Source organism: Rhamphochromis longiceps, linkage group LG2 (genome assembly GCF_057381845.1).
Source record: "Rhamphochromis longiceps isolate RC_006_pf linkage group LG2, R_longiceps_female_GT1.1, whole genome shotgun sequence".
Lineage (NCBI taxonomy): Eukaryota > Metazoa > Chordata > Actinopteri > Cichliformes > Cichlidae > Rhamphochromis > Rhamphochromis longiceps.
In genome coordinates this window covers 34,763,036-34,776,365 of record NC_140558.1, presented here as the reverse complement: position 1 = coordinate 34,776,365, position 13,330 = coordinate 34,763,036, and the positions used below count along the sequence as shown (strand labels likewise).

At 40.8% G+C, this 13,330-nt stretch overlaps 2 protein-coding genes across 2 annotated transcripts in view; both read left to right on the top strand.

Annotated features, from left to right (window-relative positions):
• Positions 1–3,887: 3,887 nt before the first annotated feature.
• Positions 3,888–6,044, top strand: smim32 (small integral membrane protein 32). The gene is made up of 2 exons (XM_085382577.1): positions 3,888–4,571; positions 4,914–6,044. Exon 2 carries the CDS (start codon positions 4,948–4,950, stop codon positions 5,287–5,289), a length of 342 nt encoding a protein of 113 aa, XP_085238703.1. The 5' UTR covers positions 3,888–4,571; positions 4,914–4,947; the 3' UTR covers positions 5,290–6,044.
• Positions 6,045–9,491: 3,447 nt separating this feature from the next.
• The window catches only part of LOC146677717 (protein diaphanous homolog 1-like), a 71,771-nt gene continuing 67,932 nt past the window's right edge, over positions 9,492–13,330 (top strand). Inside the window, exon 1 of the mRNA XM_085380063.1 lies at positions 9,492–10,261. Coding sequence (XP_085236189.1) covers positions 10,163–10,261 — 99 coding nt within the window. The 5' untranslated portion in view covers positions 9,492–10,162. The remainder of the gene's footprint in view (positions 10,262–13,330) is intronic.

Genomic DNA, 13,330 nt, shown 5'->3' with positions numbered 1-13,330 from the left:
TCTATCATTCATCTTCTGACTCACTTTTCCTCTCCTTCCCTTTTGTCATTTTTTTGTTTGGATCCAGTTTTGTTTTTTTGTTCTTGTTTTCTGTACTTACTCACCCACCCTCGTGTTTTTACTTGTTTGCATTTTTTCAATCTCCCGTTTGTTTCGTCTGTTTCAGCATCTCTTTGTTTGTTCTCCATACAGAGGCCGTATTCCCAGAATGTGACTGTAAACAGCAGAAGTAATACTCAGCTACACAAACACGCTGATGGTGGGATCAAAGTTTATGTCCAGTAAGGAGCACTGGTTCTGTTATTTTCCACTTGATCTGTTTGTTTCTTTTCCTGCTCCCTGTGACACTCTTCTCCACACCTTCATCCTTTTCCTCCGTCCAGATTATTTGTGTTTCAAGTGTGAGGAAGGTGAAACTCTGTTCTGTTGCACAGATATCAGACCAGGGAATAGCTTACCTCAGGTGCTCCCGCTCTTCTGTCCTAAAAGGATTTTTCACTGATCCTAAACACAACTTCCTGAAAATTACTCACATTTGAAATGAAAATTAAAAAGAATGAAACAGCGAGGCTATCTCCAAGTCAGCATCTTTGCATTCTTACATTTCCTAAGATTACACTTTGAAATGACCCGTAAAGGCTGAGTCTGCTTTCTTAGTGCAGCCCACTTGCCCTGGATTAGAATCTGAGTCCACATATAAAATGTTATTGTAATTTCACTGTGGACTTTTATTTTATTTCCTTCAGGCGATGCTCTTCAGGATTGAACTATATTTTGACCTCACAAAGAGGACTGAATGCTAATGTGCTGGTTTTTAATGTATATATAGTTTAAAATGTTGCGATGTGAGAGCCTCTGCTCATGTTGAGTATTTTTGTCCTTTTACTGTAAGACAAGTTAAAACCATCTCTTATAAATTCTCCCTGAAATGAGAAGCAGCATTTGGTGTGCTGGTGAGATAATCAAGTGACTAATTGTGCAGCATCTGATTTCTGCCAAAGGGGGGGCATTTTATCCGCTGGCAAGGAGAAATCCTATTTTGCCTGATGATTTTTCCCTCAGAGGATAAAGAGAAGATAGTTGGAAGAAAATGAATACAATTAGAGCAAATAAAAGTGGGGAGATGTCTGTCATGTCATCTTTTTAGCTTGTTTTAGGTTCTTGTTGGCAATCAATCCCACTGATAATGGAAGTGCATTGACATAAGAGAATAAAGACCCCTAACTACACATGCACCCATCAGTGATCATCTCGTCTGTGCTGTGTTTTCCTTTCTCTGTCTGTGTTTATGTAAGTGTGTAGCTGCATGTGTATTTTCCTCTTTGTGGTTTACACATGCCAGATGTCTCCTACACGTGTGTTTCAGTGTTCTTGTAATCCGTCTCGCTCTGTCATTTCTGTCTTGTAGTCTAGAGAGTGTGTCTGGGAACATCGCCGCTGTCAGGTGTCATGTGGATCTGCCTGTGCCTGTCTTAACTCACAAACGGATGGGGTTTTATTGTTCGGAAATATTGATTATTGATGATTTGGGGGCTTTGCTAACATTGTTTTTATGTGTTAGTGTAGCAGAGATGGATGGCCTCTGCAGACAGTATATGTTTGTGTGGCTATTGGACTCCTGCCATTGCAGCAAATGACTGCACTGCAAATTGAAGCTCCTGCTGTGAAAGCAAGAAAACAATATTACTCTTTCATGAAGCAAAAAATAAACAAAACTCAGCGGAGTCTATTTAGCTGTTTAGCCTCAAAGGAATTAGCAGTAACAGTTGAGTAACGCATCGTCAGGAGTACAGATTACCACCTCATTTGTTAGTGCCCTTTTCTTCACAATCGCTTGACATGGCAATAATTAATAGTGAGTGAGACTTACTGATGTAAAACAGTGGCAGAAAGCTTTGAGGAAGGACTTTATAGAAGTTCATCTTTCCCGCTGAAAATCCAAAAAATAATAACAGCCCGTGAGCAGACCCAATTCTCCAGTTAGCTGACAGCGCAGAGGCGTGTGTATCATTGCGTGTTTTATCTGCGTGTGTTAATGAGAAAGAGAGAGTGGTGTGGCTGGACTGTGTAGGCTACACATACATAATCCCTGTTGACTTGATTGACTTGCCATTTGCCTTTGGTTAGGTTCCCATCAATAGGAACATTAAGTTTCTCTCTTTTTTTCTTCTTCTTCTTGTAAAACAACATTATTAAAGTCAGAAAAATCCCCAAACTCTTAGTTTTCTTGTTTATCTCCATTCTGAGTTCACAGTGCTTCATGGATGAGTCGTCTTTCCTCTCTTTTTTGTGGATTAAAAGGATTAAGAAATAGAAAAAGATGGAGAAAGAGGGTGTAGAGAGGAAAGAAGTTGGACCACACAACAGAGAAATGGAAAAGAGACACGGGGGAATTAGTGAGGCAAAGATAACTCAAAGTGTGGGATGTAAAAATATGATGCATAGGGGCAGTGGTGTGTTATTTAGTGTTTGCGTGTGCATACATGGCTTAAAGGAGCACATGAACAAACACAAAGAAAAAGTTTCATATGCAAAGACACTTAATGAAGTTGGTGGAGGCTTACAATTCAACATTCCTAATGAAAACTCTTTGTGACTCGGAGACTGATAATTATTATATTAGCCACAGAGTGAGACATAATTCAACATATATATTAGAGGATGTCACAACCTTTTTCTCCCCTTTCTTATCCTCCTTTCAATTAAACCACACCACCTGATTAAGTGGTGTTAGTAGGTCACTTGTCAACCTGATGCCCACTTGAAGAGACTCACGCAAAATGGGTCAAATTTCCTTTGTGCTTGCAGATTCACATGTGCATTTGTGTTTGAATCTGTGATGGAGATGAGGTGGCTCATGGAGAGAAAATACAGCATGGATGCAGACTGCCATATATATTTAAAATGTGAAAAATAAACAGGAGTCTTCTGACATAATTACTGCTATCCCTCCACTATGTAAACAAGACTTTAGGCTGTATTTAGATTTCCCATATGACACTAACATTCCATCAAACTGTGGTTCACTGTAATCCGCTTTATCCATGAATACAAAGTTGATGTGGGGCACCAGGACACCTCTGGGTGTTTGTCTTTTATTTGTAGTTTGCCTCAAATGTATGAGTGTGGGTGTGCATGCAAGTTTGTGTCAATGCGGCATCAAAGTCATTTTCTAATTTGCTGTTTGCATACAGTGTGTATGTGCATGTGTGTGTGCCCCTCTGTCCTTGCTCTCGATGCCTGCCAGCCATTCTGTTGTGACGGAACAGGTGCGGATGAATATGAAACAGGTCGGCACAGCTTTTAGGGGACTTTCGCTTTGTATGCACACCCATTTCAGAAACATCACGTAAGAGCAAACTGTCCTTCGATCACCATCTTTAGAACATCTTTTTAGTGTCGAGTACTAATGTCAAACATATTTCATAGACACACACAGGTTTCAAAACAAATAAATCACATTTGAATAAATAGATCTTCTTCGTTTTTTTTTAAACTGTAATAGACCAGCAGTGTTATTTAAATGCATTTAATGTTTACCATTATGGGTAACTCAGGCACTAAGACTGTAAGACAATTGTAGAATAGATGGACCCATCCTACGATTAAATAACCCCGTTAGTTCTTACAGGCACTCTCCAACCTCACACCTTTTTCCTGTTCTCTCATCACCAGTGTGAGACATTCCCCACGCCGGGCCAGAAATGGCACTGAGTCAGATTTGTCTCACCACCGACTAAAATTATACGGAGGGACACTGACGATAGATAGATAGACAAATAGATAGATTTTTACAACACACGTCCTTGTCCGGTGACGTGTCTCTAGCTTTGTCCCTGCCCTCTCCTAATCTCTCTCACACACGCACGCGCGCGCACGTACACACACACTTTCACAAACACACACACTTGCAACCGAGGGAGGAGATGGGAAGCTGTGTGCTGTTGCATTTTGTCTCCCATTAATATCTCCTTTCATTTCATTTTAGTAGCACTGGATCGGAGCACCCGTAAGAGCAGACAGTTTGTAGTGTGAATTCAGCAAATATCGATCCTTTACTGGATAAAAGGAGAGAGAAATAGTTCGACAGCGGGCATCGCTGATTCCTTTGCGCGTTGTACAAGCACAGGCTAAGTAGTTCTAGCCGACTGCGCACAGCGACGCACAAGCACACGTGTGCGCACCAGCGATCGTCGTTGAAGTTCAGCACCTCTGACAGAACCCAGAGTCACTTGGATACTGCTACAGTAGCCAGTCTGTGCGCAACTACATGCGTAGCGAGTCGATTTGGATTTAAAAGCCAACAAGTGGAAACTCGCGTGTGTCGCTTTGCTGTAGATGTCTGATCCACGCTCATACGGATTTAAAAAGTTCGATTCGATGTGACAGGAGACCCTGCGCTATAATCATACCCGTCTGTGGGGGTATATCTGAAACTATCGACCCACCGCTTTTTCACGGCGCGTCCTCGGTGGCGCTGGAGCAGACAGAGCTGGGGACGCTGAGGAATGCGGAGCCGAGATTTTGTCTTCTTCAGTTCACCTGCGGAACTCTTCGCAGCTCACACCAAAGTAAGTAACGTCGCTGTGGGATTCCGCAAAGAGCGAAATCACAATGTCAAGCAGTATTTCGAGAAATCTACAGTGTCACTCCGGGCTACTTTGTAGTGCTTTCGTGATGGCATCACCGTGTACTGATCCTGTGTCCTGCATTTTGTATCCGTGACCTTGTCAGACTAACAGAAGCGCACGTTGATATTCTTATCCTAAAACACTATTTTCAAATTGGCCGCAAAGTGACATCTGCTGATTCTTTGTATCGCTTTGTTGTATCATAAATAGAAAACTGGGCAGGCTGAATAAAGAAAGGGTCAGTAGACTCCATAACCTTATCCACATGTTTTCATTCACCAGAAGACCAACGCTGTCGGTGAGCTCGCAAGGCGCCATGCTGAGACAGATCCTCCTCAACTCCACCGACACCCCAGACTTCGACCTGGTGCTCGTGGCACAATCCACCACACACGCCCCCTCCTCCCTGAATGCCTCCCACGGTGGCTCTGTAAGCGTGGATGCACTCCTGAGACCCACCACGGGAAGAGGGGGAGGAGGACTCCGGGAGGGCGAGCTCCACAAACCGGACCTGATCACCTACATAGTCATGTGCCTGCTGCTTTTCCTGTTGGTGCTGCTTATTGTGTTCTTCATCAACTGTCAGCTCCGGAACTCTTTCTTCGCCTCCATGCCATATGACAGATCACTGAGAGAGGCTCGGACCTCCTACAAGTAGGCCAGATCCCAAAGGTCCAATTTCTTGGATTACTGGTATTTAGAGAGACTCGTGTCAGGGGGGTTAAGGACGACCCATGAACTGCTGCTGCTGCACATACAGTATTGGACAAATGAAGTTGTTGCCTTTGTTAGCTGTCTTGGACAACCTAAGGCCTCAGTAACCTGGAATCTGTTCAGTCAAATACTTGTTTATGTTATATGATGCCACGTGCTTAGTTATAAGACTCATGATACCAAATCAAAAAGATGGCAAAGAGGAGTGCAGGTCTACGGCTGGTGGAAGGATAAGTGGCCAATCATTCCTGTTCTAATTAGAGACCCACAACCTTGTAGTTACTGATAAATAATTGCTGAAACCTTCTTGTGCACAAAGCGTAATCAATACTATTCCTTTACAGCTATGCTCCCAAGCTTGTGTTACCTCATTTTATTGGCTTCACATTTTGGCACTGACTATGTGGAAGTGAACCTCTCTCTTTCTCTCCCCATCTCTCTCTCTCTCTTGATTTGATTTGTCTAATTAAAATATGTTTCACTTTGCCAACATAGAAATGATCTATACAGTAGTCTGTATGTGAAATACTTTGTAAGACTGTAACTTAACTGTCTTGTCTTGTGAAACGAAACAGTCACCAGACGATTTCCAACCTTTTGTCCATTGTAAAATTATCAAATGCCAGATCGTTGACCTATAGCGTCGCATAAAGATATTCAAATGTATTCTGAAGTGGCAATATTCTCGTCTGTACGCCTGTAAATGAATAGCAAAGCTGAAAACGATGCTGCAGCGGCCGATGTGAAGGGCCAACTGTTTATCATCCAAAGCGTCCGTAGAGGGGCTTTTACGAGTGCCACAGGGCTGCTATTCTTATCGTGCACCTTCACTTTTAATTAACCTTTCTCTCGCAATTTATAGCTCTAATATTCTGAAGAATGAAGACTCGAGGCTGAAAAGTATGGCGAGTCCTTTGCGATAAACCAAACTGTTGTCTGCTTCAGTGCCACTGGTAATGCGCAAATCCTCACCAATCCTGTTGTTGGAAAACATCTCTCACATACCAGGACAGCTAAAACGAGCCTATCTCTGTAATCCTGTGCCCGCGCGCGTGTGAGTGTAGGACTTGTGCGCGTGTAATGTGCGCGCAGGTTTCAATTTCAAGTGTTGGGCTTTATATCTCAAAATAACCTAAGCCAGGGAAACTTAAATGTTTATCTTTAGGATATTCAGTCAGTGTTTACTGAATGCTTCGTTTGAGATGCGAAACTGCGCTGGAGAGCTAAACGTGGTGACTATTTTTGTCTGTAGTGCAGCCCTGAAATCACACCATGTAAGTGGGAGACAGAAGGCCAAATTTGCTCAGCGTTGTGCTTATTTGGAAGATTCTGTGAAAAAAAAAAAAAAAGAATAGGGCAATTATTTAGCACACTCAGAAAATTGGTTATATTCCTTCCTTATGCAGTGATTCCCTGCACATGCATTGTGTATCTATTTTCTAATCATTGCCCTGTGTCAATTGCATTTGTGTATGAAAAGAAATCAAAAATCAAAAACAGTACAGGGCAGGAAACACCACAATTGCTTTCTACTAGTCAATTAACTTTCTCTGACTAGCCGTAGCCTATTGACTCTGGTCACACACTACAGCGCCTGAAGTTGACATTTTGTACCGCTAGGTGGAGCTCCTAGTCTGGGTAGTTGTATGCACAATGTGGTTACGAAGCAAAAAGAAAAAGAAAAAAAAAAAGCAACAAGCAGAGGACCAAAAACGACGTCATTAACCAAATTCTGTTTTAGATCCAGCCTGTGGGACTAAGATGAGCTACCTGCGATTAACAAAGAATGTGCATCAATAAAAGAGTAAGTAACAGTTTTTAGGTCAGTCCTACACATAGATTTTCAAAGACTTAGAATTATGATATAAATATAACCCCCTAAAAGAACACTGAGTTTTCAGGCTACATGAAATTCAGTAGATTTTACTGGAGAAAAAAAAGTTCTTTCATACCTCTCTTGAACCGATTTAGTGCTCGACTGTAACGCTACTTACACTTACAAGACACTTCATTCAGAACACCTTGTTAGTGCTGGTTTACATCCCCCTTTTGCTTTTAGAACTGACTGAGCCGTTGGTACAAGGCACGATGGTTTAATTTCCTGTACACCAAACTGGGACTCGACCATCTTCTATAGCCTCGGTTGCCTAAAGCTTCAGTGTGGTACACAGTGTGGTCTTCTGTGCAGGTGTTTAAAGGTCCAGTGTGCTGTGCATTCAGAAATGTTCTTTTGAATACTTTGTAACAAGTGATTATTTGAATTACTGTTTCCTTCCTATCAGCTTCAAGCAGCATGACCATCCTCTGACCTCTAGCATCAACAAGACATTTTCACCCAGAGAACTACCACTCTGACCATTCTCTGGCAATCATGGCACATTCAAACTTCCTTAAATTACCTTTCTTCCAAATTCTGATGCTCAGTTTGAACTTCAGCAGGTCGTCTTTAATATAAATGCATTGAGCTACATTGTGTCACACGCACATACACACAAACACTAATATATATAATTCCAAATGTAATATATAATAATTCCATTATATATATCTTGTTCATATTCTGAGGTAGGCTTGGGTAGCATGGGGGCCTAGTGTTAGTGCTCATACAAGAGGGCCTCAGAGTATTAACTACTCCACCACATCGAAAGGAGCCAGTTGATGTGGTTCAGGCATCGGAGTAGCCCGCCTCTTGGATACCTTCCCCAGATGAAATGGAGAATAGGGTCTTGGCTTCTCTGCTTAGGTTTCTCCCCCCTGTGACACGGCAACAGATAAGCATAAGAAAATATATGTATAATGTCTTTATAGTTTGTTTCCAATAATTGAGGCTTTCTTGTAATGTTTTTTAAAATGGTCATAAACAATAATTCACCAGACATTTTTAATTTCTTTCAAAGATTTCCTTTCGACTTTTTGTATTTTATTTATTTATTTTATTAATTTTTAGTCCACATCATCACCAGACAACTTTTAAGCCACTTAAAGCTGACCTGTGAATCATTCAAGGGTAACAGGCAGCTAATCCAAGGGGTGAAACTGTGTTGTCTACACATAACAGAGAACAGAGAAAATAACTAAAAATTGTATTGTTAGGCACTTTGTTACTTGCAGCCTACTGAAAGAATCTATAAGTTTGTTTTTAGCAACAAGGTGATTTTACCAAGAGCTATTAGTCAAAAACTTGCCGTGTCTAAGAATGGTGTGCAGTGTGTGCTTAAAAAATTTGAGGTAACTGAACAAGTGGAGAAAGAAGTTGCAAAAAAAGAAGTCATCAAAATGATCTCAGTGGAAAGGTATCATTTTTAAGTAAGAAAACACACATAAAAGGCTGAGGAATGTCAAATGTAGAAGTGGAAGAGTGAGTGTCCACATCCAAGTGTAAAAGTCAGTGAAGGCTGTCATGGTTGGGGGATGCATTTCTGCCAGTGGTATTGGAAAATTTTGTCAAAACATTTGTAATTTTAAATGCTTGATTGTGTGATTGCTTCATTACTTCAACATTGTTGAAGCAGTGTGGGATCATCTTGACAGACAATTGAACAAAAGGCAGCCAATCCAAACACAAGCTTTGGATAGCATCCTTTAACAAGCCTGGGACAGAGACTAAATTTAATTTTAAAGAAATTACATAAAGAAAATAACTGTATAAAAGTTAAAGCTGTGTTGAAATATAAAGGTGGTCATACTAAGCATTGATTGTCAAGCTTGTTAGAATTGTACACATGATCGTGTTGCCTTATATACTGTACTTCCATCTACATTTGCACATATTTTAATAGATTTCTGCACATATTTTCCATTTTCCTAGCAAAACATTAAGAACTGACGGTTGGCTAAAGACTTTCGCACAACACTGTATAGAAAAGCCTGAACTTTCTTGCATTCTACAGTATACATAAAAAAGCTAATTAAAGTAATTAGATAAAAGTAAGGTTCCATTTATGACACAAACACAGCTGTGTCTGTTTCTCCCGTCTTTGTCATGTAAATATTTCACCGGTTATTTGTCTCAACTTGCACGGCATGCCTGGAAACTGTCTAGCCGATCAGCTGCATGCGGTGGAGTTAGAGCTGTCAGATAAATCCTCTCAGGTGAAGCGGCAGAACACAGGCTCCTCCCCCCCTCCAACTACTGCAGAGCGGACTGTCAGAAGAACAGGAAGACGCCTTTATTGCTAAAGACGTACTTGCTTCCCCTCTGTCAACCAGGGGTTAAAAAGTTACTAACTTCTAACAGCCATGGAAACAAATTGAGGACACACCGTCGACCTAGGTCATTGATAACACCAATTTAGCGCTCGCGCTGTGGTCGTCGAAACAACTCGTGGATAGCGGAAAGAGTTTTTTTGTTTTGTGTTTTCCTTTACCTAACTGTTACAAGCTAGCCTAGCTGAAGCTAAGGTTAGCTCAGATAGTACCGCATACATTCAGGACCTAAAATCCACGTTTCTAAAAACTTGGACTTGTGTTGCATGTGGGAAATAATAGAGTGGCGTCCTCACTTTGTATTTTATTAACGCAACAGGTTGTTTTCGTACTTTTCGTCTCGAGGAGTTGTGTTGGGCTGTGCTTTGAATTTCCCTCCTCCAGTGATACCGAGAGGCGGCTTAAACAGGGGCTCGTTTTGTCTGTTGGCTTTCTACCAAATTATTAGCAGCACTGCGCTAATTGTGGCTAGTTAGCCTGGGCACTAGCCTAGGCCCCTGGGAATTAGGAGTTGGCATTTTCCATTGACGTTTAAAATCTAAAAAAAGGATTACTGTTCCACTTGTTTATTTTGACATCCAATTCAAGGAAACTGATTAAAAGGTAGAAATATGGATCACCAGACGGGGAGTTCTGCCTCAGCTGCTGGTCCCAAGAAGGACAAGAAATCAAAGAAGAGCTACGATGATGGAGATGGAAAAAAGAAATTTGTGAGTATCCCACTGGTTCAACTTCCTGCACCTTTATCATGTAACCATCAGTGGGGGTGGGCACCAAACTGCTGCAGTAAACCACTGATTGTCTTCCTCTAAAGTTTTAAGTAAAGCTACAAAGCGGCGAGCTGACACCGTACCTGTAATTACTTTCGCCCCTTGGAGCTGGCTTCTCACCAGCTGTCAGTGCAGCTTGAAATGGTGCTCAATAGGATTCACGACTGAGGTCAAAGTACTAGAAAGTCAGCATATGAGGAAGTAACTGGCACTTTAACTCCGAAGACATAAACTCTCCCATAAACCTTATATTTTGCAATCCCGACGAGCTCCCGGCAGCTCAAGCACCAAACCTTTCATTTGCACATGTGCAGTTAATAATTAGTGTTTTCTTCTGCAGTGGGTTTTATATATGGAGTTGCTATGTAAAGCAAAAGTATTTAAATAGAACTGTATAAGCGAATGAAATAACTTTCTGTGATAAGGTGGGGCTAAAATCTTCCCAAGGTGACTTAATCTAAATTACTTTAGGTGGTTTCTATTTGGCTTTGTCAGCATGTATGATTCAGCGTGGTGCGTGCCTGCCAGAGTTACCAGTAGTGATGTCTGTCATCAGCAAACTGTTTTGTAATAGAACACTTGGTCATGTCTAGCAACAGGTGAAACCCGATAAGGTGAAAAACGGTAACCATAGAGAATGCAGAGACCAAGTAAACGGTTAGTTTCAAAGAGTTTTCAGTCCATATTAGAGCCCACGTAATTAAATATTTGGTGTTTTAGAGCCAGGTGAAAGGAAAATGTTTCATAGAGCAGGTGTTCTTCTCCCCCCCCCCTGTCTTTTCTTTAAGACGCGCGCGTGTGTGTGTGTGTGTGTGGGTGTGGAACCAGTTGGATATGTGCCCAGAGGTACAAACGGCAAGCATTTGAACTTTGAGGCCCAGTTTTTTGTGACAAAGACCAGCGTATTAGGGTGTTTTACATTTCCTTGCAAAGTTGCATGCTCAAATAGGTGGTGTAGTGACAAGCTGAATATAATATAGAGCAAATGTTTGGTTTTGTGCCTATGCAGCTTTGGGAAAAATATGTTTCTGTTTGAAAGACAAATCAAATTAAGAAAACTGTTGTGGTCATTAACACCTAGTATTATAGCAGTGTTCATCTATACACAGGGTTAGGTAGGCTAGGCCTACCTAAAGTAAATATGAGTCACAGACAGAAACCAATTGTGCAATCACCTGAGATAACAGTACATAACTGAGTCTATTTTTTACTGAGTATGCCTGAAAGTGTAAGTTAGCTTCTGCATGCCTAGAATAATTTATGTCCTTGACTACAATGCACTTCTGTTTGTGAAATAGGAACCCTTTTTTGGAGAGGCAGAGAATTTGATTACACCGCTGTGAGAGTTTAGAATTCTTTGGTCTACCTGATCTACAGTGTGACATCAGCTTTCTCAACTCTTCCATCATTCGCTTTGACTTGTCTATGACTTCATCATGTTCCGGTTTCTTCTCATTTTAGACATACCAGTGATACATGATGGAGTACGTTAGACTTATGACTAGGAATGCCACCAAACCTTTCAACTCTGTTTAGGAATGCTGGCTTGTTTTACTGGTATTTGGACTTTGAAAATTAAAATCTGACCTACAAAATAGTCAGCTGCATTTGTTTAAGTAAAATAATAGATCCTTTCTGGCCACTTTGTTAGGTACACCTTGCTAGTACCTTTCTGGCAACCTGCTGAAGTTCAGGTTCCTCTGACTAGGAAACTGTTTTTCAATCTGTTGTCCAATTTTTGTGAGCCCATGTGAATTGTAGCCTTAGTCTCCTATTCTTAGCTGACAGTTGCAGGAGTGGAACCATGGTGTGTTATTCTGCTGCTGTAGCAATTTGCTTCAAGGTTTGATTTCCCATGTATTCCTATCAGGTTGAATCGGCTGGCCATTTTCCTTTGGCATCAAGAATGCATTTTCACCCAGAGAATGGACACTCACTTGATAGATTTCTTTTTTTTTTTTTTTTTTTTTTTTTAACCATTTTCCCTAAATACTTGAGATGGTTGTGTGTGGTAATCTCAGTAGATCAGCAGTTTCAACCATGCCAGTTGCAAAGTCATTAAAAATCACTCTCCTTTCCCATTGTGACGTTTGGGTTGAACTTCAGCAGGTCATCTTGACCATGGCCTGTCCTTCGAGCTTGTTTTTTGGTATTCTTATAAATACTTATCTGTTTGTGAATATTTTTTTTGTGTGTCTTCTGGGACGCGATCTCTCAGTTTAATCATGATATAGTTTGCTAGACAGTGTCATGGTTTTTGGAAGAGTCTATATGAACTTTACAAACAACAGCGCCTGTCAAGTGACATCACAACAACAGACACCCACCACACTTTGTTGTCATTTCCACTTGATGTGTGCCTCTTGATCTTTTTGTAACCCAGTGCAACTGGTTTGGAGACAAAATTGTAAAAGAAGTTATGCCTTTACTATCAAGTCAGTGATATATTATTGCAGGACCGTGCAGATTACAGAGAGGGAGAAACTTTGAAAACAACTTCATTATCATATGATAATAATAATACTGATAATGACAATAACAACTAGTAGTAGTAGTAGTATCATTTGGCTCAGTAGTAATGCAAAGGTTTTCTTCTGAGATTTCAGGAGACTGCACCGTGTCTATCATGCTTCGGGTGTCAATATGAATGGTTATGGGGCCGTGGTGATGTCACAGGCATCCACAATAACCAGAGCAGTGACCATAAATGAGGCATTAGTTATTTATTTATTTATTTATTTATTTATTTTTCATGCAGTATGTTATTGGAATAGCTTCAGCTATATTTCACATCTATTCAAGTATACTAAAGTAGTAACAGATGGTTATTTTTTTCATATCTTCAAAATAGAGATCTTTCTATTGTACTCATCACAATAATTTTATTATTTAGATGTTTACTAACCTAGAGCTCAACTTGTGTAATGTTTACTATGGCTTGGCCCACAGATGCATACTGTAGTGATATAAGGCTTGTGTAGGCATGTCTGTAAGCTGAAACATGTGCGT

Bases quoted from the DNA above. Each gene is read 5' to 3' on its own strand.
- smim32 (XM_085382577.1), top strand. From the start codon at position 4,948: ATGCTGAGACAGATCCTCCTCAACTCCACCGACACCCCAGACTTCGAC.